General features: G+C 42.7%; 1 protein-coding gene across 5 annotated transcripts in view; it reads right to left on the bottom strand.

Moving 5' to 3' along the window:
* The window catches only part of LOC142377541 (dedicator of cytokinesis protein 3-like), a 224270-nt gene that overhangs the window by 123055 nt on the left and 74975 nt on the right, over nt 1-26240 (bottom strand). For all 5 annotated transcript variants that reach the window (XM_075461759.1, XM_075461761.1, XM_075461760.1 and 2 more), the window contains exon 2: nt 5939-6022. In XM_075461759.1, coding sequence (XP_075317874.1) covers nt 5939-6022 — 84 coding nt within the window. The remainder of the gene's footprint in view (nt 1-5938; nt 6023-26240) is intronic.

Genomic DNA, 26240 nt, shown 5'->3' with positions numbered 1-26240 from the left:
ACCTCAACCACCGCAGCTCATTAAAAAACACCCCTACTAATGTGTACTCTTTCAGTTTGATAATCAAGAAATACGACACAAAATTAATTTCACCACAGGCATAGTGGAGTAAGATTAAGTAACTTTGACATGAATTCACAAGTTGTGATAACAAAAACAAATGAAAAGAAAATTATAACTCAAAGGGGCTTAAATGTCCAAGTGGGTAAAAGTCACAACTGTCCAAGCAAAAAAAAAACAATGAAAGACAAGAAAAGTACTATAAATTAAAATAATAAATAAATAAATCTTGGAAGCAGCTAAATGTTTATGAAGCAGTAAGGGGGTAGTCTTGTTAGGATGAGTTATTTATCATCCATTATTCAAAACACTATTTGAAATTTAGAGAAAGATCAGGAGTGAAAGCACAAGTCACATTCAAACAATCATTAAATGCCTAGTCCCCTCCCATCTCTTTATTTATTAAGGAGTGGCTCTGATTTTAGGTGCTACCTGCATGGGAGTTTCAAAGGTCACCTCCTTTGGTTGGATCTCAAGTTAAGAAATACAATTTCTCCAAAAATCTAAATAAAGCCAAGTCTGTTACCCACATGTGCAAGACAGTTGAGCTGTTGCTGTTACTACTTCAGGAAGCTGACAGTACAAGGAGTTACGATGCTCTTTAAGTTTTTGCTACACCGCAAGCTATATTTTAATACTCTCAAGTGTTATAGCTCTGACAAGAACTTTGAGTGGAATACAGGGACTGGATTACCACTTACTGGCAGCTATTTGCCAATCAATGGGGTTTCCATATCACTGTCACTATATCCATTTGGGAGGATAATTTGGCAGTTGAGTGTTTGCCACCATGAAAGAGGGCAGGAAAAGACTACTTTAATGAAGACTTTCCAAGCATCTTGAACAGTCATTGCACTTTCTGGATAAAAGCCTCGGAGTATCTCTGCAGCAGCTGAATTGGAAATGTTGAGACATTAACAGATACCTACACATAATAAATGTTCCACTGAAGACCAATCTCGGATATATATCCATTCTGTTCTAATAGCCAGCCATTGTTTGGAGGGTATTTTCAGCTAATGCGTTTGCATGCTCAGATAATGACAGAGGCTCTAGGAATCTTGAAATTGCCATGGGGATCTTGATAAAAAGTTAGCGCTGGTTCGGCCTGATAATCACTGTGTGTTACTGTGATGGCAGCCTCTGCCACATGCGCTCAGATAATAGCCCATGTCCCTTGCTTGCAGGATTGTATTCCATAACTCGAGCAAATTACATACTGATTGGATGTCATGAGAAAAGCTCAGCCTTTAATATGAGTCTGGTTGGTCAGTACAGACAGCTGGAGACAGGAAAATATACAGAAGAGAAGCTAGGGGAGTGGAAAGAAAGAATAACAGATGAGAGGAAGAGGGAGGAAAAAACAGTAAGGAAGATTGTAGGGGACGACAATGGTGGGGCATCAGGAGGCCAGAAGAGAAAAGTGAATCCTTGCAATTTTCCTGCATCCATCAACAGAACATTTCCTCCTCTATCTCCGTCCCTCCCCTCCCCTCCTGGGGCATATTGCCCCTGGTGTAAAGACAGGCCCAATCAGCCGCCGGTGTTAGATCAATGGGATCGTCCTGCCCAGCTGTGGCTAATGGAACACATTCTTGCTAATTATCTATAAGGCAACATTTCCTGGTCTCAGACACATGCTTGGCTTGAGATGCTACTTTCTGTGAGTCAAAAATAGTTATAACAATGTGAGTAACATTGGCTAATAACTTTGGCTCTAGTCCAGGTTTTCACTTGGCTATTACAGGTTATTTGCACCCATTATTTCACAAAACCATTAATGTAGCAATGAGTATTTGTCTTTGTGCACATTTTTGCCGACACAGATGAAGCAGCATTAATGTGGAAGCTTTTCTATCTCGTGTCCTCACAACAATTTGTGACCTGGGTAAACATAATGTCACATAACTGTTGCTTTCAACATAACTATTACTTCTAATGACAAGTAATGTGAAAAAAAATGACAAGTTTGTTGCCTTTTTAGATGAAAGAGGACTCAAACATAGGCTGCAACATATATATTTCTAAAGTACTTGAAATGCTGTTTCAGTGAAATTGTATAGCATTTGAGATGGAAGCTATGAAACAAATCAACCACATTTTGCAATAACATTATGACTTTGACAGGTGAAATGAAAGACACTGATTACCTCGTTACAATGCCACCTGGCAGAGGGTGGGATATATCAGGGAGAAAGTAAGAATAAAAATACGAAAATGTTCTGACATTTTCGTATTTTTATTCTAAATTTCTCTTACTTTTTTCGTACGAAAGTCTCGTACGAACACACCACGTCAGATTCAACAAACGCTCTTAACTTCGGAAAAAGTGTGTAAACGACTTGTGTAAATGATGAATCCCACCTGTGCGTATCTAAGTGCACGTGCACGAGGATAGTAGATTTGTATACTACACGCCCAAAATTATACCATATTAGGAGCTGTGCTTCCTCTCTCCTGTGCCAGGAAATGTTGAGTGTTAAGTCGTGAAAATGGCCTCAAGGCTTCTGCCCTATGCTTCTGCCTCGCTAGCTAACGTAACGAGTTGACACCGGGCAGCAAGCCGAGATGCTGCGGTGAAGCTTGGCATTCCTCAGGCTACCTTGTGTAGTCAAATTAAGCAACAAGAGACAGTCATGAATGCTAACGACGGAGAAAGAAAACGACAGCGCCCGGGAAAAGCACCTGAGGAATGCCAAGCTTTGCCGCAGCATCTCGTTGGCTCGTTTTTGGTAATTTGTCATACGCCTCGAGGTGACTCCGTTTTTCATTCAGAGAAAATGACTTCCTTTTTCCAGCCATGATTCGCGCGCTTGCTGCCCGGTGTCAACTTGTTACGTTAGCTAGCGAGGCAGAAGCATAGGGCAGAAGCAGACGTCCAGAAAGGAATCAAGGGAGTAAAAAATAAAATAGCTACACGTAGTTTTAAAATGATTTTTGCACGTTTACATTCAAAAAATGGCCAAAAATGAACATTTTAAGCGGATTTCTTGATTACTATAAACAAATTATTTAAACAGCATTTGTATAGAAATGATTCTGTCCCAAGCCTTTTGATCTATATAAGCGGTTAATTACTATATCCGTGACCACTATAAGCGGTTTCCACTGTAACAGCGGACTATTTTACGAAACTCCTACGACAGGTCTGGATCACTCGTAAATTCTGTTCGTACCTGAAAGAAAACGTAAAATACGAAAAGATTGGTGAATGCGCAAATTCTCTTAAATCACTTGTACGGACGATTTAAGAACAAATCTGTGCGTAGAAACGGTTCTTGCATGAGGCCCATTCTGTCCTTGTGATGTATTGGAAGTCAAATAAACGGGCTCATGCAAGAATTCAAAGGGGACTTTGACAAGGGCCAAATTGTTATGGATAGACAGCTGGGTCATAGCAGCTACACAACTGCAGTTCTTGATGGAACTGCCAAGTCTGTAGTGGTCAGGATCCCCCAAAGTTGTGCAAGGAAGAAAAACTTAAAAAAATGTCTACTGTGTCTACTGTTAAATACACTTGCAATGGACATGTGAGCCTCAGAACTGTAGTCTTGAGAATGTAGTCTCGTCCAATGAATCCCATTTTCTTTTGCATAATGTGGATGGTTGGGGGGCTGCACGGTGGTGTGGTGGTTAGCACCGTCACCTCACAGCAAGAAGGTTCCAGGTTAAATTCCCGGCTGGGGCCTTTCTGTGTGGAGTTTGCATGTATGCGTGGGTTCTCTCCGGGTACTCCGGCTTCCTCCCACTGTCCAAAAACATGCATGTTAGGTTAATTGGTGTCTCTAAAATTGTCCTAAGGAGTCAGCGTGAGCGTGGTGGTTTGTCTCTGTGTGGCCCTGTGATGGACTGGCAACTAGTCCAGGGTGTACCCTGCCTCTCGCCCGATGACCACTGGGATTGCCTCCACCCCCCGCAGCCCGACCAAAGGATTTAGCAGGGATGGATGGATGGGTTTGTGTGCACAGGAACAAGATAATGTCTAATGTTTTGGACGAACTTTTGGTCCTGAAAGTTACTTTCAAATATACTACCAATCCAAACAGTGCTTCTGACTAAATATATTCGATGGAAACATTTTTCCCTGAGACCATTGGCCTTTTTCAGCAGTATAATATGCCATTTCACAATGCAAAATGGTGCAAGAATGGTTTGACCATGGTTTCAAATTGAGGGGGTTCATCTATCCTCCAAATCCTCCAGATCTCAGTCCAGTCTTGTCTAGTTGGGTCTATGCCTCATGGTTGAGGTTGAAGTCAGGGTTGAGTCAGTGAAAAAAATGCATCTATTAATGATACAAAATCAAATGATGCACTCCTAATGATCGCTGGAGGTTTCATTCATGCTTCTCTCTCTACTACACTTTCAACTTTCCAACTGTTCATTCATATGTTTGTGTGTTTTTCCCCATAATATATACTATAACAATTTAAATTCAATTCAGGGATCGATAGAGTATCATTTAATAAAATTTAATTGGGCAGTTGATCGTAATGTCATGGCTGACATTGTGTACATTTACAGGCATTTGGATATGGATTCAGAAGTTGCTGAAGAAATAGAGGCAACCTCATACAAGTCAACTGCAATAAAATGTGAGTAAATATCTAGTCCTGTGAGAAATGTTTTGGGATCTTTCTGATACTTGGAATATTATTAATCACAGTAAATTTCGGGAGGCATCTAAATGGTCCAAAATTCATTGTGTAAAATGCCAAAAGAACAAACATACAGTCAGAGAAAACAAGTAAATAATATTAATTCAAGATAAATCAATTAAAGAAAATCTTCAGTAATGATAACAACATTGAATCTAGACCGTCTCCCACAGTTTTTCATCTCATAAAATGAGTCCAAGAAATTGAGTAGAGCTTCACTATGTTCTACTAAGTACTAGGAAAAACCAGCCTACCAAGTACCTTAAAAATCTGTGTGCATGCGTACAGAGAAAAACTGGTGCTACAGTTTGTAGTTTTTTTTGTCTTGAAGGCATTCAGTAGTAAGTGAATCCATAAATGCTTACTTTGTGCTCTGGGATGATACAGGCATTATGTGGGCCAACTATTAAAAACAATAGCTTTCATTGAGAGGATTTATTTTTTTATGATTGAGAGTGCATAAAAAAGATCACTTGTTCATATGTGCTATTTATGTTTATCCCTAATTTCAGGATTCAGATTTAATCTTATGAACACAACGGCCTAACTGAACAGTAAACCTGACTGTTAGAAATGATCCTCTCAGCACTAAGAAGTTAAGGTTAAAAGTCTTAGGTTTCCAGAGGGTCCTGTGATTGACTGGTCACCTGTCCAGGGTGTTCTCTGCCGTTCGTCCAAAGGAAGGCGGGACAGGCTCCAGCCCCCATGCAACTCTGAACTGGATTAAGCGGGTATAGAAAATGAATAGATGGATGGTTTCCAGAGGTTATAACTTTGATTTGAAAGGCAATTCTTGATAGCTAAGCAGCAATACTGATAAGTATAAAACTAATCTGTTGCTCCTTTATGTGTTTATGCTGAATATGTCGCTATTTTATCATAGAGAATGTACAGTATATAGTTTATTAGGTTATATTAGTTAGCATCAGTCTTACCGATGCACAGAAAATAACTAGAAACCAGAGGTATTATTTTGTGCGCAAGCTCTTGGGATGTGGAGAGAGGTGCATTTTGGGATTTGTGTATTTTCCCACAATATTAATTTTACTTTTATATATGCAACTGTCTGAAATCCTTGATATCAATATTCATCACAAGCCTTGGAGGGTATTTGCAGTTTTTACTGGTAAGTTTTTGTGCCGTTGTAACAATGATTAAGGACTTGATTACTGCACCACACGTTCATCATCATCTCTCACAAAGATAGGTACAAGCCTTACCTTCACATTTTTCCAGAATCTGAACCGTCTCCCCCACCTCCAGAGCCAAACCCTGAGTCACTGAGCCTCGGAAGGTGCAGATGACTGTGAAGAAAAAGAAACAAAGCAGAAAGGATGACATTCTAAGATACAAGGGAAGATGTAAAAATGACAGAGACTGTATTTACATCTAAGTGACTTCAAGATTACAAAAAAGAGGTGACAACATTAAAAATAGGCTTCTGAATTTTTGAACAGCAAAAACTTATTTTCATCATTTACTGATCTAGCAATGTATTCTTTTATTTTTTTTCCAGAAATTGAAAAGCAATTTCATATTAAACATAGCAGGCAAACCACACAAATACAAAAGCTGTGCCCATCTCCCTTCTTCTACAACACAGTCACATCCGACATGTCCCATGACAGCAGTATGACGTTAGCGTCAGAGCCTGACTGAACATATCCACTGACAGTGCTGCACCAGGCAGTGTTGATGTTAATATCCCTCATGACTGCACCAGTGCACCCCCAAAACAACAGACGTCAGAGTTTATTCAAGTGCTGCAGTGACTGTAAGTCACAATACAAGGCTGAAATATCAAATGCTGAAATCTCACCCCAGGCAAGATGAACTTCATAAACCATTCAAAACTACAGTAAATAAATCCTTGGCTTTTTCTCCCTTGAACATTTTTACATGCTTTTTACTTTTAGCTATTCTGGGTAATTTATCAAATTGATGCCCCATTTAAGCAAAGTTTGATTTGCCACAAATGCTGTGTCCAAAAGTCACTGTTGGTTAGTTAAAGATAATTATTTAACGAGAGGATCTTCACCATAATGTTTACAATAACCAGTAACTGATTAAACGTCATCATTATTAAAGGCACTTGAACATAAAAAGTTGTCCATTAGGGAAATTTGCTTAAATTTCAGATAATACAACCAACGACTTGCTGAAAACATGAAAAGACTGATCTAGACCAAGTATCTGTCCATTCAGTACAATTTTAAAGATATAGTGGTCCGAAAAGACATGTTTAATGTAATGAAAACACAAATGTTATTATCATTTTCATAAAAATTCAAACTCCATTGTGACTATTATATTGTATTTATGGTAACAGCTCTCCACTTGTCCTATGAAAAAACAATTACAGTAAAATGTTGTCGAGTTTATTGAAGCCACATAAGCAAACAACTTGTTGAGTTGTTTTTTAGAATTGTCAGAAATACAGTGTAGTCAAAGAAAAGAAATGTTCACACAAACCCAGCAGTAATGAGAAGTAGAATATGTGAAGCATACCTTCACTGGCATCACAAATATAACCAGCAGACAAACACTATCCAGGAATTTATTTCTTTGCTCAGTATCAAAACAGCAAATACCAGCATCTGTCCCAGTCTGTACCTGCATGTCATTTCACAGAATGAACTGCCGTTCACTGTGCTATGAAATGGTTGAAGACGTTGAAAGAACAGCAGGTGAAGGTGATATTCTGGACAACAGAATGTTCCATGTCCTCATGATCAGGTAGAACCGAAACGCTGATACATCAAAAAAGTTTATGGCGTCGGATGTCAAGCAATGATAAGTACCTCGTTACTCTTCTTGCTAAAATGTCACAAGGAGATATGTAGGTTGTTACAAATGGAAATCTAAGCATACATAACTTACATAACTATTCTGACCTCGATTACATACCGAGGTCAGAAGAAAAAGAAAAAGTAAAGTTCAAAGGTCAATTTAATTAAGAAAAAGTTCGTTTAGAACACCTAAATGCTTTTCAACTGCTGTTAACTATGTACTTCTGTCTGAATGAAGAACACAGTCACAGAAAAGAAAGAAGTCTTTAAAATAGTTTGATTTGGCCACAACTGAATGTTGAATAAACAACAAGAAAAGGTCACAGCAGTGCATACGTTCTACTCAGTCTTTGGCCAATCAACTTTGAAAACAAAGCCTGCTTTATGATCAAAATGTTGTCACTCTTGCCAAAACCTCCTTCTGTCAATGATGCCACACGCCTTTGTCTGAATATTTAGTACTTGGCTGTGATTACAAACGTTGCTCTAGAAGTGTGCAAGTCCAGACAAATCCTCAGCATTATTATGCTGTTATGTCATTAAAGTTCTTGACTTAGTCTCTGAAATATCTTTAGCAATGTGAATTATGAAAGACACGATCAGACAGAGGTGTACAAATCCATCCATCATCTTCCTCCGGGGATCGGGTCGCGGGGGCAGCAGCTTGAGCAGAGAAACCCAGACGTCCCTGTCCCTGGCCACTTCCTCCAGCTCTTCTGGGGGGACCCCGAGGCGTTCCCAGGCCAGCCGAGAAACATAGTCTCTCCAACGTGTCCTGGGTCTTCCCAGGGGTCTCCTCCCAGTGGGACGTGCCCGGAACACCTCACCAGGGAGGCATCCAGGAGACATCCTAACCAGATGCCCAATTAACTTCATCTGACTCCTCTGGATGCGGATTAGCAGCGGTTCTACTCCGAGCCCCTCCCAGATGACCAAGCTTCTTACTCTATCTCTAAGGGCGAGCCCAGACACCCTGCGGAGGAAACTCATTTCGGCCGCTTGTATTCGCGATCTCATTCTTTCGGTCACTACCCACAGTTCGTGACCATAGGTGAGGGTAGGAACGTAGACTGACCGGTAAAGCTTTGCCTTCTGGCTCAACTCCTTCTTCACCACAACGGGCAGGTGCAGAGCCCGCATCACTGCAGACTCCGTCTGTCATCTCCCGCTCCATTCGTCCCTCACTCGTGAACAAGACCCCGAGACACTTGATTCTCATCCCAGCCGCTTCACACTCGGCTTTGAACCGCTCCAGTGAGAGCTGAAGATCACGGCCCGAAGACGCTAACAGAACCACATCATCCGCAAAAAGCAGAGATCTGATTCTGAAGTCGCCAAAACAGACCCCATCATTACCCTGGCTGCTCCTAGAAATTCTGTCCATAAAAATTATCAACAGAATCAGTGACAAAGGGCAGCCCTGACAGAGTCCAACTCTCACCGGAAACATGTCCGACTTATTGCCGGCAATACGGACCAAACTCTGACACCAGTCATACAGAGACCAAACAGCCCATATCAAGGAGTCCCTATAAAGCATCCCCCATAGGACTCCCCGAGGGACACAATCGAACGCCTTCTCCAAGTCCACAAAACACATGTAGACCGGTTGGGCGAACTCCCATGCTCCCTCCAGGATCCTGCCGAGGGTATAGAGCTGGTCCACTGTTCCACGACCAGGACGAAAACCACACTGCACCTCCTGAATCCGAGATTCGATTATCCGGCGGATCCTCCTCTCCAGTACCCCCGAATAGACCTTACCAGGGAGGCTGAGGAGTGTGATCCCCTATAGTTGGAACACACCATCCGGTCCCTTTTTTTTAAAGAGGGGGACCACCACCCCGAGCTGCCAGTCCAGAGGCACTGTCCCCGATGTCCACGCGATGCTGCAGAGGCGTGTCAACCAAGACAGCCCTACAATATCCAAAGCCTTGAGGGACTCAGGACGGACCTCATCCACCCCCGGGGCCTTGCCACCAAGGAGCTTTTGGACCACCTCAGCAACCTCAGCCCCAGAAATGGGAGGCCCCATGTCCGAGCTCCCCAACTCTACTTCCTCATCGGAAGGCGTGTCGGTAGGATTGAGGAGGCCCTCGAAGCATTCCCCCCACCGACTCACGACGTCCCTAGTTGAGGTCAGCAGAGCCCCACCCTCACCATACACGGTGTTGACGGTGCACTGCTTTTCCCCCTGAGCCGCCGGATGGTGGACCAGAATCTCTTCGAGGCCGTCCGGACGTCGTTCTCCATGGCCTCACCGAACTCCTCCCAAGCCCGAGTTTTTTTCTCAGGTGCACAAATCGATTCATTGTTTTCTCCACTAAGCAACATCTCTAAATTTGAACTTAGTTGCTTATTTTATATTATCATAATTGCAAATGCTCACATACAGTATGTCATTGCCGTCTGATATTTTGGCGGTGAGGAAACAAACCTGCCACCTCCCAGCATCGGGATCTTTTGCATCTGTCTCTGTCTGACTTTGTCTTTGTGTCATTGTCACCTTCTGTCTCTGTAGCATCAGTGCCACTCTCCCTGTTGTTGTCACCATCTGTCTCACTGTCATTGCCATCATTCTCTCTATGTCACTGTCATGCTCTCTGTCTCAATTATTAGTGTCAGTCAGTGTGGGACCGTCACCATTTGCCATTCTGTCATAGACATACAGCTCCCTCTCTACCCCTGCCGCTCTTGTTTGTTTATTGTGGCTTGTTGTTATCACTCTCATTCAGTCATTGTCAGTAGGCTGTCAACTGTCAGAGACCCTGCTTATGGTCTCACTCTATCATGATGTCTTGCCCATTGCATGGGCCAAAGGTAGATATTTTTAAAGGACTTTACTTCAGAATTAATACAAATTTCACATGATAAATGTGTGAACCTCCAAAAAAGTTAGCAAGTCTGCTTCAAAACATTTGAGGTTGGCTAAACCCACAGGTGAATTAAAAAAAAGAACAATCAGTAAAAAAAAAAGGTGACTTATGAGAATTAAGAATGAAATCAATTAACTATAGCCTGTTTTCACTGTGGCAGCTTCATATTGGTCTCACAAGTCAAGGCAGAGGGAAGACATTAGCATTTGTTTTCAATGCAACATGTAAACAGTAAGGCTTCCTGACAGAAACAACTTACACATTCATACAAAGGTAACATTTCGCAATCATGATTTATGACCCAGTAGAAGTGGGTGGCACTGTATTTTCCTGCAGACACTTCTCCACATTTGTTTTCCCGTGTTTGATGTAAGAATAAGTCAACTAGTTCAAGTTGGCAGAATGGGAACTTCAACATGAAAATCTAACGATGTCTGAGTTTCTTTCAGGATTGCATGGAGGTCTGGAAGTGTTTATTTGTGCTCCATTGTAAAATACAATTGCTGTGAATCAACTGGTGATTTCAGTTGAATTGATTTGATGCACTGCTTTCTTCTGTGACTTGCTGAACCCACTCATATTTGTCAAGTAAGGAAAGAGTGGGCAAAGGGTCCTGACTGATTTTAATTTTCATCAGAACTAAGAGGCGGCATGCATACCTGCTTCCAGTTCATTGTAAACTGCGTTAAGATTCATTGTGTTAGACAGCATACCTCCTCAAAGAAGTCAGATTTAAAGCAAATTTCTTCTAAATTGGCTAATGCCTCACCTCTTATTTTTTAAAACAAATTAATCCATCATGTTATGAACAATTCAACTAACAAAGAGACCAATAAGAGCAAGCAGAAGCTCAATCCAGAAGTAGCAGCATTGGGTGTGTTTCATGGAGTAAAGTAAATAAAATAACTCTTAAAAGAGCACTTCAAACTTCAAATTTGCAAACAGCAGACTGGTGCATTTGAAAAAAACAAACTTAATGAGCACATTCATTCCCTACAATGGCACCAATAATCTCCTGAATCAAACATGATGCAGAGCAAAAACACGTTTCATGAGCAAACAGTAGTACGGATTTAGGAGATAACAAAAGGGAGGAAAACAATTACCACTGCAGATTAAACAATCCAGTGGCACTGTGAGTGCATTTTTCCACATGCACTGTGCACATCTGTTTACTTGGAATACAGTTTTGGAGGAATCGTTCTATCAATGTTGATGCATATTTATAAAAGGAATTGGAAGGATACCTTGGCTGTGATGTTGCATTTAGACATCTTCAAAATGATCCGGTGTTAAAGAAGTATTTCAATAAGAAAGTAAAAAGTTTTGGAGCTCCAGGTTATGCTTAAATTCTGCAGTATGTGCCTGTCAGAGACAACCTTTATAGTGTAGAGTGGTGACTCATCACTGAATGGAGGTTCACTGAGGCTCCCTGATCTTCAATCTTTATAATTTCGACTGCTCATTCATCTCAACTCTGAAACGTCCCTAAAACCAATATTCTTATTGCTATATTATACCGTCTCATTGTGAAAAGCTTCTTAGCTTTAATAGATTCTGTTCATCCTAACTTCATTTACTTGTCTTATCTGAGCTCATCTCATCTTAACTGAGTTCATGCATGACACTCCATCCTCCACCTCTTCTTCCCACCTGTTATTTAAAAGCATAGAAAAGAGCAAGACAATACCACCAGCTCTGACACACATTAAAAATGTTATATTGATGAGCAAACATCTAAACCAAACGGCTTTCAGTTTGGTAACTGGCTCCAAATATTACAGTCGCATCATTCTGATCAAGTTATCATCCCAATATATATGAAATCAGAGAGAAACTAAAACCAAACAAGATAAGCACAGTGTTGCATGTGCAAAAGTAAAAATATCCAATGTCTTAGTTTGACATGCAGTATGACTAGCCTCGCCTACCTCAAACGATAAACACCTGTGTCCACTTAGTAATGATACAAAGGGAAGTATAAAGAGTTTCAGACTGACTGCAGGAACTTTGTTTTGTCATTAGTCAAATTTTGTGTCTGGGCAGCAGTTCTCAGAAGTGGCTGAGTTTGATGCCAACGATGACTGATGTGATGAAACTTCTCTTTAGGTAAGTTTCAACTTATCTTTTGAATAAGTTGATAAATTTTAGTTTATATTATTCGAATATTCATTAAGTGTAATGTTTTCTTTAGATTGTTGCTGTTGACCCTGATACCTTTTGGAAGACATGAAGTAAATGGTAAGCTTGCTGGAAATAATAACTTTGCTGGGTATATACATAGACTAAAATATTTTCCCAACAGCCTACAGTACTGGAACTGCTAAGAAAAATGGAAAGGAAGTGTCACTGGTCCGTAATGAGCCCGTGTTTGCTGTTGAGCCAGTCTACCCACTAGAGGGTCTGGTTCCCCAGCACGTCTACCATCCCCAGGAGCCCAAGGTGCCCCAGCACGTCTACCATCCCCAGGAGCCCAAGGTGCCCCAGCACGTCTACCATCCCCAGGAGCCCAAGGTGCCCCAGCACGTCTACCATCCCCAGGAGCCCAAGGTGCCCCAGCACGTCTACCATCCCCAGGAGCCCAAGGTGCCCCAGCACGTCTACCATCCCCAGGAGCCCAAGGTGCCCCAGCACGTCTACCATCCCCAGGAGCCCAAGGTGCCCCAGCACGTCTACCATCCCCAGGAGCCCAAGGTGCCCCAGCACGTCTACCATCCCCAGGAGCCCAAGGTGCCCCAGCACGTCTACCATCCCCAGGAGCCCAAGGTGCCCCAGCACGTCTACCATCCCCAGGAGCCCAAGGTGCCCCAGCACGTCTACCATCCCCAGGAGCCCAAGGTGCCCCAGCACGTCTACCATCCCCAGGAGCCCAAGGTGCCCCAGCACGTCTACCATCCCCAGGAGCCCAAGGTGCCCCAGCACGTCTACCATCCCCAGGAGCCCAAGGTGCCCCAGCACGTCTACCATCCCCAGGAGCCCAAGGTGCCCCAGCACGTCTACCATCCCCAGGAGCCCAAGGTGCCCCAGCACGTCTACCATCCCCAGGAGCCCAAGGTGCCCCAGCACGTCTACCATCCCCAGGAGCCCAAGGTGCCCCAGCACGTCTACCATCCCCAGGAGCCCAAGGTGCCCCAGCACGTCTACCATCCCCAGGAGCCCAAGGTGCCCCAGCACGTCTACCATCCCCAGGAGCCCAAGGTGCCCCAGCACGTCTACCATCCCCAGGAGCCCAAGGTGCCCCAGCACGTCTACCATCCCCAGGAGCCCAAGGTGCCCCAGCACGTCTACCATCCCCAGGAGCCCAAGGAGCCCCAGCACGTCTACCATCCCCAGGAGCCCAAGGAGCCCCAGCACGTCTACCATCCCCAGGAGCCCAAGGAGCCCCAGCACGTCTACCATCCCCAGGAGCCCAAGGAGCCCCAGCACGTCTACCATCCCCAGGAGCCCAAGGAGCCCCAGCACGTCTACCATCCCCAGGAGCCCAAGGAGCCCCAGCACGTCTACCATCCCCAGGAGCCCAAGGAGCCCCAGCACGTCTACCATCCCCAGGAGCCCAAGGAGCCCCAGCACGTCTACCATCCCCAGGAGCCCAAGGAGCCCCAGCACGTCTACCATCCCCAGGAGCCCAAGGAGCCCCAGCACGTCTACCATCCCCAGGAGCCCAAGGAGCCCCAGCACGTCTACCATCCCCAGGAGCCCAAGGAGCCCCAGCACGTCTACCATCCCCAGGAGCCCAAGGAGCCCCAGCACGTCTACCATCCCCAGGAGCCCAAGGAGCCCCAGCACGTCTACCATCCCCAGGAGCCCAAGGAGCCCCAGCACGTCTACCATCCCCAGGAGCCCAAGGAGCCCCAGCACGTCTACCATCCCCAGGAGCCCAAGGAGCCCCAGCACGTCTACCATCCCCAGGAGCCCAAGGAGCCCCAGCACGTCTACCATCCCCAGGAGCCCAAGGAGCCCCAGCACGTCTACCATCCCCAGGAGCCCAAGGAGCCCCAGCACGTCTACCATCCCCAGGAGCCCAAGGAGCCCCAGCACGTCTACCATCCCCAGGAGCCCAAGGAGCCCCAGCACGTCTACCATCCCCAGGAGCCCAAGGAGCCCCAGCACGTCTACCATCCCCAGGAGCCCAAGGAGCCCCAGCACGTCTACCATCCCCAGGAGCCCAAGGAGCCCCAGCACGTCTACCATCCCCAGGAGCCCAAGGAGCCCCAGCACGTCTACCATCCCCAGGAGCCCAAGGAGCCCAAGGAGCCCCAGCACGTCTACCATCCCCAGGAGCCCAAGGAGCCCAAGGAGCCCCAGCACGTCTACCATCCCCAGGAGCCCAAGGAGCCCAAGGAGCCCCAGCACGACTACCATCCCCAGGAGCCCAAGGAGCCCCAGCACGTCTACCATCCCCAGGAGCCCAAGGAGCCCAAGGAGCCCCAGCACGTCTACCATCCCCAGGAGCCCAAGGAGCCCCAGCACGTCTACCATCCCCAGGAGCCCAAGGAGCCCCAGCACGTCTACCATCCCCAGGAGCCCAAGGAGCCCCAGCACGTCTACCATCCCCAGGAGCCCAAGGAGCCCCAGCACGTCTACCATCCCCAGGAGCCCAAGGAGCCCCAGCACGTCTACCATCCCCAGGAGCCCAAGGAGCCCCAGCACGTCTACCATCCCCAGGAGCCCAAGGAGCCCCAGCACGTCTACCATCCCCAGGAGCCCAAGGAGCCCCAGCACGTCTACCATCCCCAGGAGCCCAAGGAGCCCCAGCACGTCTACCATCCCCAGGAGCCCAAGGAGCCCCAGCACGTCTACCATCCCCAGGAGCCCAAGGAGCCCAAGGAGCCCCAGCACGTCTACCATCCCCAGGAGCCCAAGGAGCCCAAGGAGCCCCAGCACGTCTACCATCCCCAGGAGCCCAAGGAGCCCAAGGAGCCCCAGCACGTCTACCATCCCCAGGAGCCCAAGGAGCCCCAGCACGTCTACCATCCCCAGGAGCCCAAGGAGCCCAAGGAGCCCCAGCACGTCTACCATCCCCAGGAGCCCAAGGTTCCCTAGGAGCCCATCGTGCCCGAGCACGTCTACGATCCCAAGATGCCCCAGCAGCACCACCTGCAATCCCGCTACCAAGCCAAGCGTCCAGGTGACCAGTTCAAGGTGCCCCATAAACCACGTCTGCCTTTAAAGCGACGCCACAAATTCAGCTAAGCTAGGCAGGTTTGTCACCAACACAGCAGTTATTCTCAATGATGCTTGATTCAGTTTTCAGTGTTTGATTTCTAATCCTTTTGCTCACTTTCAGGAACAATGGGGAGGTTCTTTGTTCCAAATGACTAATGTATTTCATTATTAAAAATGACTTTATGTAATCTCTTGGCATCTGGCTTTTCTTAAAATGTTTCATATAAATACCCAGCCCTGCAGATCTTCTTGCAGATTTGACTACAATTTCTCAAATATAATGCATTGGTAGTGCTACTGACATATCAAGTAATGGATTTCTTAGATGCTATTGCATCTAATTATACAAGTTCCCTTTTTCCAGCCACCTCAGCAGTGTTGCTTTCTGGACTCATTTCTATTCCCAAAAGAAGCATGTTTTCAAAGGTAACTGAGAAACCAAAACCTGCCTTTTTACAATCTACATTTGCAGGATGACTTGGTATGACCTAACCACGCAGTGTTTACCTGCTTTATTGTACTTGGATGACATTGAAGGAATATGTTCACGGGACTGTACTTGTCCTTTTTCCCACTCTACTGGGTTAGTGGGCACTGAAGGAGCAGCACTTTACAAGAAACTAAAGGAACTGAGTTCCAAGTCTGCCTGTTCTCTCAATGTAGCCTCACTGAATTTCCAGGGTCCAGTTAAAATTTTTAACCTGAGTGAAATGACCTAGTGGCTGAGGTAAAAGCTGATTGACTTCTCAAACACAAATGGCTAGCCCTCCAGTGCTTATCTTGTACAGCACAGGAAACGCTGGACCTTGCTCTGAGAGAATTGTCACACAATTCCATGCAGCTTTTACAGGGATGTCTTATCAGCCCATATTTGGCTTTTTTTTTTTTTTTTTTAAAAAAAGGTTTGTCCTTCAGTTACGAGCTCTAACATAATCCAGATTACCTCTACCATTATTGCATAGGCTTGACGCACAAAGAATGTGAAGCACTACTTGTAGAATTACAGGGAAATGGGTGGAAGGGGTAGGGTTTTTTTTTGGTCCTGTGTGGGGGGGAAAACGTTTGGGAAGGCTGTTCTCAGATGTATGCTTAAAATGCCCATTAAGACATCTGCTGGGGAAGGTATAAGGGCATGGCAGCTTAATGCAGTGTCCACTTGGGTTGAAGATATTTAGAAAACATGGTAAATGTGTTCTTTCCAGGCTTCCTTCAGTCTGATTGGCCCTTCTCCTTGACGCATCCAATATGTACACAGCTGATATATCTGTCCATCTCTTTTTCTAATACACATGAATAAGTACGCAAAAGGGTCCCACATGCAAAAAGCAACCATGAATGTGCAAGAAAGTCGGCCACAACCAAGTGCCTACAAAGAGTAAGGCAGGTTCTGAAGAGTCGGCTGAATGGGTAGAACAAAGTCCAAGCCATCAACACCCTGCTCTTAACAATGCATGGAGGGTCTCGTCCAAAATGTAGCACCCTCAGATTGTACAAAAAGGGACATTCACTAGCTCCCAACCTCTCTTCTTCCAGAGCCAAAATGGAAAAAAACAAAGGTCCAGGTGTATGTCAGGAAGCAGAACCCCAGTGATGAGCGGTTAAGTGCGGAACGGAAGGAGGAACCATCATGGAAGGATAAGCTACTGTGGGGCATGTACCACTGGCATATTTAAGAGGTGACTGATTTTGACAAGTCCTATCTGTGGCTAGAATAGACTAATCTGAAAGACGGCAAAGAGGCACTCATCATGTAGCAATTCCAAGTGATAGCAACACAAAGAAGTAGCAAATAAAGAATGTTGAAAAAAACAAGGGACTGGAGGAGGAAGTTGAAAAGATGTGGGAAGTGAAGGCAACAGTAGCCCCTTTCACACTGCGACCCGCTACCTTAAGCGGGTCCAAATTGCACCTTCGACCCACATCGAGCAATGTGAGCGCTTGGCGTGTTGGTGACCCGTGTCGCCTGAAGCCGAGTTCAGGGGGCGTTGCCTAGTGGCAGAGCGTCACACGAAACACATAAAATGCTGGGCGTGTACAATGACGTAGGCACAAGCCATGCGTCGGAATTAAATTGACCTTGAGGACTCGTTTTTGCAATTGTATATGCAGTTCATGGAGATGTTATTTTACGGGGTGTGGATGGTTACAACGTGGGATGCCGCCGAAGAACATATGCGGAGAATACAAGAGCACTATAGTCCCCGAAATGTGGCGGTAAATAACGTCCTCTGCTCGGAGGCTGAGGAGCTCGCGGACCTCCTTGTCTCCCCAGTTGGCCATCTTCAAAAATGTCTCGAACTTGATGTAGGCTAAAACAGAGTAAAACTTGTCCTCACCTGTCGCTGTTGTTCTGAATCAGCTGTTCATTCTGTCTTTTAAACTCCTCACGTCACGCCCACGTCCACGTCCAACCTGCATCAATTGCGTTCACACCAAACTCGGCTTGGCAAAAAGACTAGGGTACGACGCGGGTCGAAAGGCGAGTCGAGATGACGCGGCAGCCCGGGTCGGCAGTGTGAACGCAACAGTGGACACGCTAAATTCGTGGATTAAAGACATACTATGCAACTTTTTCATGGTCATAAAATTGCTTGGCAATCATCAGTTTGCTTGGCTGACCCGTTCCGATGAAAACGGTGACAGTCTGGCTAGACTGTCGCCTATTTTCCACGGAGCTCCCCCTACAGCTTTGGGGTGTGTATTGCATGGTAAACAAACCCCGTATTACTGAGCCCTGCTTTAAACGCGGGTTATTCCTCAGTGTGAAAGGGGCTAGTGGTAACCACTGGTGTATAAAAAAGAAATGGTTATGGAAATCATTTTTGCTGTTTCAAATACAAAAACTTATCAGCTAAAAACCATCCAGAATGCTAAGTTATATTTTAAAAAGATCTAGAATTCCAAAGAAGCATTTAAAGAAAGAGAAAAATGGCCTTGATATACTGAAAATAACCATAGTCAATTCTCATACAAATTGCTAGATTGATTTCAACATGAAACTGTAGTCATTTGCTCTCAAAATAACATTTTCTTCAACTATCTTGAAGCGTATGTATCCTTGTCCCCTTTAACCATTACTGACGCTTAGCCCACCTTGTTTTAGCTTTGTGGTAGCTCTACATTTTTAACATAAACTGATATATTCCAAAACATAGAAATCACAAAAGTACTGCTGACTGACCGTGTCAATATAGTATTATATGATCTAAATCAACATTTATACACAAGTTTTCCTGTTGAGAACATTCATCAAAATACAATGAAAAATAAGTAAGAATTCTAATTATTCTTCCTCATGGGGTATTGACTTTAGGGAACTTATCAAAGAATGAATGCTTCAATTGATAGACAAAAAAAATAGTATGCGTTAGTTAACATATCTAATTCAGGAACAGCAATACTTTTATTGTTTCCCACCTAAGTAACCTCTGGTTTGTCATCCTAATTCATTCTCATGTGTCTATGCATGAATTCTGCACAGTATCTTCTAATTTATCTAGACGGTTGCGTGTATTCTTCTATAAAGAATATAAAGAAAAAAGACAGAATATAAGAGAATTGCTGTGTACAAATAAGCTCATAAGACCAATTGGCCTGTCCACATCAAACTATATAACCGATTCATGTCTGAAGTTCAGTTAGACCAGATCAAAATACTTCTTTTTAAATACTGGCTATTATGAACTTATGTCACAAATACAGATGACAGCATGTGGCTTACTCTTTCTTAATGTTATGGAGGAAAGATATTAATTACTCACGAGCCAGCACCTTGGTATACAAATACAGTCTGCTTTGTTATTGAGTCCTGTTCGGTGATTATTACAGATATCTGCTCTATGATAGATTTTAAAAACAATTGGCTCACTTATATTATTTCAGATTAATCAAAACAGCTGTAATCAGAAAAACCTTTAAATGTAAATGTACCACAGGTTATTGTCATTTAAAATAGACACATGTATTTCTGGAAAAGATATTTCATAAAGGAAAACATTTAGTGATCTAACTTTTCTCAGGATAAGACCTGGTGAATGTTCAAAGAGTGGCTGATCTCACTATCTTCCTTAAAGGTAGGGTAGGAGATCCTGGATTTTGAGTCCAGCGAAGCTGCATTTTGAAAATACACAGGTAAAAAGTCCCAACCCTTTTCTTCACTTTCCCCCCGAAGGCACGGCTCTAGAGTACATGAACGTGCACGAGCGCTGTTCTGACAGCAAGCATCGATCGCTGCCATATTTAGTATTTAGTATATGCTAACTATACGTTTAATAATGCTAGGTGCTAGCCAAGCTGGCTCTAGTTTAGCTTCCTGCCAAGCTTCTGGGCACGAGTAATTCGTTCACGGAGCAGGGTATGCGCACAGGGGGAAGGAGGGGGAGGGAGGAGCAGATTGCAGTTTGATAGACAGCATCGGTCCGTTCACAATGATTAGATACTGTTTTTCCTAGATTGTACGTTCTAGAGGCCACTAAAACTTTTCATATTAATGTCAAAACTTTTAATTAATTGGTTGCAATGAGGGTGTGAAGAGTATTTCAAGCAATATGTAAAAAAATGTTCCAGAGAAAGATCCCCTACCCAACCTTTAAGTACCTCTGTATCTGATAATCGGGGATGTAATATGTCAAAAGCGTTGCAGATGATAAAGAACATTCATGAAAACACAGTGAACCAGTGAATGAAAATGGTCTATATCGATGCCATATATTCCAGATGAAGTTTAATTCCAGCCTGTCTGATAGAATATTGACCTGGAACATGATGTAATCCCTGAAGGATTGAAAGGTTTATTCTTTGTAAATATAAAACGTTGACACAAAGCCTTTTTGATTAAAAAAATAGGCAGTAAGAGACAAATCTACAAAGTAAACACATTTTCTTTTGTAACAGCACTTTCAAAAGTTTCACTCTAACACGCTTTAGTTGGTTCACCTTTAGTAGACGTGTTTTCTGCCTCTGGGGAGACTGTCACAAAGCTACGAGCTCTCTTGAGAAAAGAGGAGCCAGAGGAGATGTGTCAAGAAGAGGAACAAATGCACACACGCTGAACACAAAAGGATTAGCATTGCTCTATCCAGCTGGTATTGGCATTCAGTTTATCCAGTGGATTGGGTCAATAATCTGACAAATGACTCGCAGCCAGTCGCACCATTTAGCTTGTAGCCTTATGTGTTTGAGTGTGTGTTTGTACGAAACAGTTGAGAAATAACTTGAGATTGGTGCGGTTTCCATAAAAATCAATCGCACAACTTCAAAGGCTTTGTTTCAATATTTAATTGCTGCATCAGAATCCTACTAGAACCAAACTGAAGAGGACATCTGACATACATTTTTATTACTGTGAATTATTTAAAGAAGCCATTTTTTTCCTATATAGGACATGATTTGCACATTTTCCAAGCAGATGCTTGTTCCATGCTTTTAACCAAAGAACTTCACAGTAAAGATGAGTACAAATCACAATAACATGACATTTATCATCTTATTCAACCTGTGTCAGTATAGAGATAGCAGATTTGTTTGAGGTAATTTCTTCCTTAACAGTCTCAGTTCTATTATTGAAACCCATTAGAAATGCATGGTAAGCATTTATGTTTATAGGAAACTTGTGATTAAGTATTTCAGGAACTCATGTCAAGAAGTCAACCTCAAAGCTAAATCCTAATTTCAAAATCCAATAAGATAATGAAAAATAATATAGTAAAGTCAATCATCTTAAAAAATATAACTAAATCCCTTTTGTGGTACTGCAAATGTCTAACTTTAAAATCTTTATCTGTAGAGAAAGACTAAGGTGTTTCTATCAAAGTTTCCATGTGTGTACGTCTTGATAATAAGGTTTAAAAGTACATTTATGAATGTAGAATAAAATGAAAAGTTGCTTTCTTATTTTGTGATGACTTGTCGTATTGATTTGGTCAGTGACAGAGATACTATATGTTGACAATCTCCTGTAGTGTTTTGTACTCAAAACCAACCTTACTCAATAAAAAGTATGGCATGCCTTAAAACTGAAGGAAATGCACCTGGCAGATGCCACACAAAAGGCAAAAAAGTACAAGAACATACAAGATATCAGAATGTTCTAAGCTGGGTTGAGTATCCTCTGTGGTCTTTACATGCCAGCTGAGGACTGGAAAACAGCCTTTTATCTCACTGAGCAACAGACCCTGTTTCTATGTTACAGTGATGTGGTAGTTCTCATTTAACCCTGAATATCTCTGGTTAAATATAGACATAATGTTGCATCATTTTTATAATGACACCAACAGTTGTACGTGGTTGTAAGGTGCCTCACTACACAAAACAATAATCAAAATTGACATTTCTTGGTTGCTTGGGCATGCTGTAGCTAAAATTAGACATTTTACAGCCCATTAATTATATATAGATCATTAGATGTCATTCCAGCATCTACAAACCAAGATGTTTCTGACTGTGAATAACTTTAAAAACAGCATTGCACATTTTACAAATGTTCAACATAAGCTCTGCATACCCCAGCGTGTTCAGAAAACTCTAAACAATATCATTTGATTTGCAGCTTTTTTTGATTGTTAAACTTTCACCTTTAAACCACATTTAATTAGATTAGCTAAGTAATATTTGACTTCTTTCGGTTATCTTTACAATGGAAAACTGCTCAGTGGGATATTAATAATGGAAAAAGCTACAGCTTAAAAGCTCCCCTCAGCCCTGCAGGTTTTTATTATATTTCGACTCATTTTTTTTTTGTTTTAGTTTCAGGGCACCTTTGTAACTTTAATGCATTTAATGAAGTACTTTTTTAAAAATCACCAATTGCATTGTAATATCACTGTACGCTACCTGCACACCTAATGAACACAGCCTGAAATAAATAAATAAAAAGTTAATTTTGCTCTATATCTAGTGAATTTAGTGGCAGTGTTGAGGTTAACGCTGTTGCATTTCTTCCCTGCAAAGATTTTCCTCATTGAAACCTCTGCTCTACCAGTTTTTTATACGTATGGAGTGCGAGATGCACAACAAAAGCATCTTTTTATCTGACATCAGAAGACATTTTGGGGTTCTTAGTTTCTCTTAAGTCATCTCCTATCTTACACATAAAGCTTCCAAAGGCTTGTGTTACTTTGAGAATTTTTAGGAGGTATTTCACCAGAAATTATTCAGTACAAAAAAAAATTAAAGATGAAGACAAAAAGGATCAAAAGATAACAAAAAATATGAAATATTGTGTTGCATAAAATAACAGAGTGCACTCAAACTAACCGAGAGATCTAAGAATAAGGTCCCCTGTCTAAACCACTCTATTCTTGGGGATTTTCTGATTATATTCCAGGTTAATATTACACTGCATAATATACATTTGACATGGGATCAGCAGTACTGTTGCTTTATCCTTTTATTCTTTTTTTTAATCAAGTATAGCTGTAGATAATGTTTTGATGCTGGGTCATATTTGAGCCATTGTGGTTGTTGCTTTTTGCCTTTCTCCTCTCCTCTGATCACGTGTAAGTGTACGAGTGATCTCTCTGGAGTTAGTGTGTATTTTTGCATGCATGTGTGGGGCTCTATGCTTGGCCTTTCTTAAAGGAGTGCTTCCTCAATATTAGACCCGTAGCTTTAAAAAAAAAAAAAAACCTCAACTCACATCAGCTCGTGTGAGGACATTAAGATGCGTTTGTTTTGAATCTAACATCTGTGTATAGGCTGATGTACACAGTCCACATTACGTTAGATAAGAGTCACTTGGTAGCAGTTTGGTGCAAGTGAAAAGCCCTTTTATTGAACACCTTTTCTCTTATTTAATATCTTATTTGATTTAAAGGAGAAGTTCTTTTTTTTTTTAAACCTGGACCTTATTTCTGGCATAAAATACGTTCATAGACTCACCGATAATAGTTTGGTGAAAGTGGGCATCCTTCGGACGCTATTTAGATCCGCGTATATCCATATAACGGGAGTGAACGCGAGCATCGGATGATGCCCCTATATATGAAAAAAAGAACTTCTCCTTTAAGACCTTAGCTTAGAGCTATGCCATTTATTTGTTTTTATTTTATTTACTACAAACATTTAGGAGGTTTAAGCAATGTTTTGAATGTTGTTTTGGGCACTTGTCAATTCTGAAGGAAATAAATTGTGCAGTTTCTTCAGACTGATAGAGTTGTAAGTTTCAGATCATGTTAGGTTTGGGTTTTCCCAAAGGCCGGGGATAAAATAATAAACAGTGAATTCTAAAAAAATAAACAGTAAATCAAAGAGCATCCCTAAATTCAGGGTTTTTAAGAAAGATAGGGAAAGAAATGGGAAAATGTATTTCAAAGCTAGCATTCATCTGTGGAATAATTAATCCATTACCAGCTCCTTTAAACAAAACCATGAAAATAGGTGACAAGCAAAATATGCTAATTTCCCCTTTATGCCTCTTAATAGATTTTCCTCTTTCTGTAAACCATTGAGGACTAATGCATATTATGTTGCATTTTGCAGCACTCGTGTTCATTTATTATTCATCATGTCTGCTTGGTGCTGCAAAATGTGGATGCCTGAGAAAACATATTCCACATGGATTTAGTCATGTGTTTCAACCATAAGCATAAAAGAGATCAAGTGTGTTTCCATGACAGAATTATAGCTCTTCAGTGAGGACAGTATTACAAAATAAAACAGTCCGAAAAAAAAGAAAACATGGTGCCGGCAAGTACAACCTCTGCTTTCTGTTATAGAGGGAAGGACTAATACTGTTTTAGAAAGGCAAAGTATCTTGAAACAGACAGAGGAGAACATGAACAGAAGGGCCTATACTGTCCATAAATTAGTTTCTACATAATGATGGCATGCACTGCATGAGCATGCACATTAGTGGAGTTTGTGTGTATGAGAAAATTATGTGTGTGTGTGTGTGTGTGTGTGTGTGTGTGTGTGTGTGTGTGTTATCATGCCCTGTGCAAAGATCTCATCCTAATTAAGACATGGAGCTTGTCATTTTAACATCCTCCGCAGTGCCCACAGGCACACACAGGCAAAGTCTCAAGTGCACTCAGCACTCCAGCAGATGGATAGTGTGTAAGTGTCTGCGACTGCGTTTGAGAATTTGCCCTCTAGCTGCAGCTGCTGCTCCACAGCTGATGTTGTGGATGGGGTGACAAGGTGAAAAAGAGATAGACTAAAAGCCAAAGACAGTGCTGAGAAAGATATGCACCTTTTTACATATCTTAATTCTACTCACTCAAATACATGTGCAGTGACTGTATGCCAGCAGTAATGCATGTGAGACTGCCCTGTACATACAACATATAGTGGGATGAGATGTACATTAAGACAGAAACACAGAACAGTGTGATAGGTGGTTTAAAAGAAAAGGCCGGAAAAGAGAACAGATAAAAGTCTGTTTTAGCATCGGCAGGGGCAGTAATCAGAAATAGGCCAACGCCACGAACCGGCATTAGTGACTGCGACAGCTACACATCAACCCACATACAGCCGAGATCAAATGTACCACACAGATGGGACACAGATTTCAGTGTGTCATGTTCACCCTGCTATTAACAGGCTAAACGGGAAAACCACTCACTTGCACTTCTTTACCCCCGACTGCTCCACAAGAGACGTCTCCATTACCAACAATCAGGGTGGTTGGCACTGAGCAGCTCCAGGAGACCATGCACATTATGAATTTGAAACAGGAAGCTGCTGAAAATGAGCAAGCTCAAGAGACTTTAAGTCAAGCAGCAACCATCACGGCTGAATGTTGAAACCACTTCTGTAAAAAAGTTGCTTCACTAATGGCTGCTAAAAAATAAAACAAAATAAATAATAAATACTAATGAACCAAGATCAGGGATTTTTCTTTATCATACTTCTCTGCCAAAATGTGTATACCGTTAACTGTTGATTTTTGTGACTGTCTAAACATGTATTTTTAACATGTAGACCTAACCATGTTCATTAATTCTATTCCCAACCATGTTCTTTTCACACCTAATCCTAACCATTTGCAGATAAAAAAGTACAATGACAGCTGAAAACGTTGTGGAGGACAGGTCTCGAACTATCAGTCTCTTGCACTGAGGGACTGTTGGCTCAAAGTTTGTGGTACAGGACTGCTTCAGAATTGTGCTGAATCCCTGTATGGTACAGGGTAAGGGTGTGTTAACAAACGTGCAGCATTTTCACGAGGTCAGGACCAGCACTTTTGACTTATATTCAGCTATCAACATGACAACACTTTGTCTCTTACTAACCAATACCTTTACTTAAAACTGTTTGGGTGTGGTTAGAAAACTAACATGGTGAGGGACTAAAATACTTTCTGTTACCTTCATGGACACCATTTGTACAATTCACATGCAGTTGCTCTTACAACCACTAGGGGTCACATATTCTAAAATACACGTTAATAGGTCCTATCTGTGCATGAACAAACACCCCATGAAGGCATATTAGGGTGGAGGACATTCTCTGAACAGTAGGATTGAAGCTCCTTGCGACGATCCTCCAATTGTTTCACCTTTGCACTCCCAGGCTCATATCTACACTGGATAATAGTGTTTGTCTGCTATCAACAAAATGCTTCTAAACCTTTCAACAAAGACCTTTCCTTAAATTTCACTGAAAAGCTCAAGTAATTCATTGATCAATCTCATAAAACATTTTTCAATCAACAGGTATCTAAGACAATAATCACAAAGGCTTCAGATTGG

This window comes from Odontesthes bonariensis, chromosome 3 (assembly GCF_027942865.1).
Source record: "Odontesthes bonariensis isolate fOdoBon6 chromosome 3, fOdoBon6.hap1, whole genome shotgun sequence".
NCBI classification, from domain to species: domain Eukaryota; kingdom Metazoa; phylum Chordata; class Actinopteri; order Atheriniformes; family Atherinopsidae; genus Odontesthes; species Odontesthes bonariensis.
This window is presented reverse-complemented; position numbering and strand designations above follow the sequence as displayed.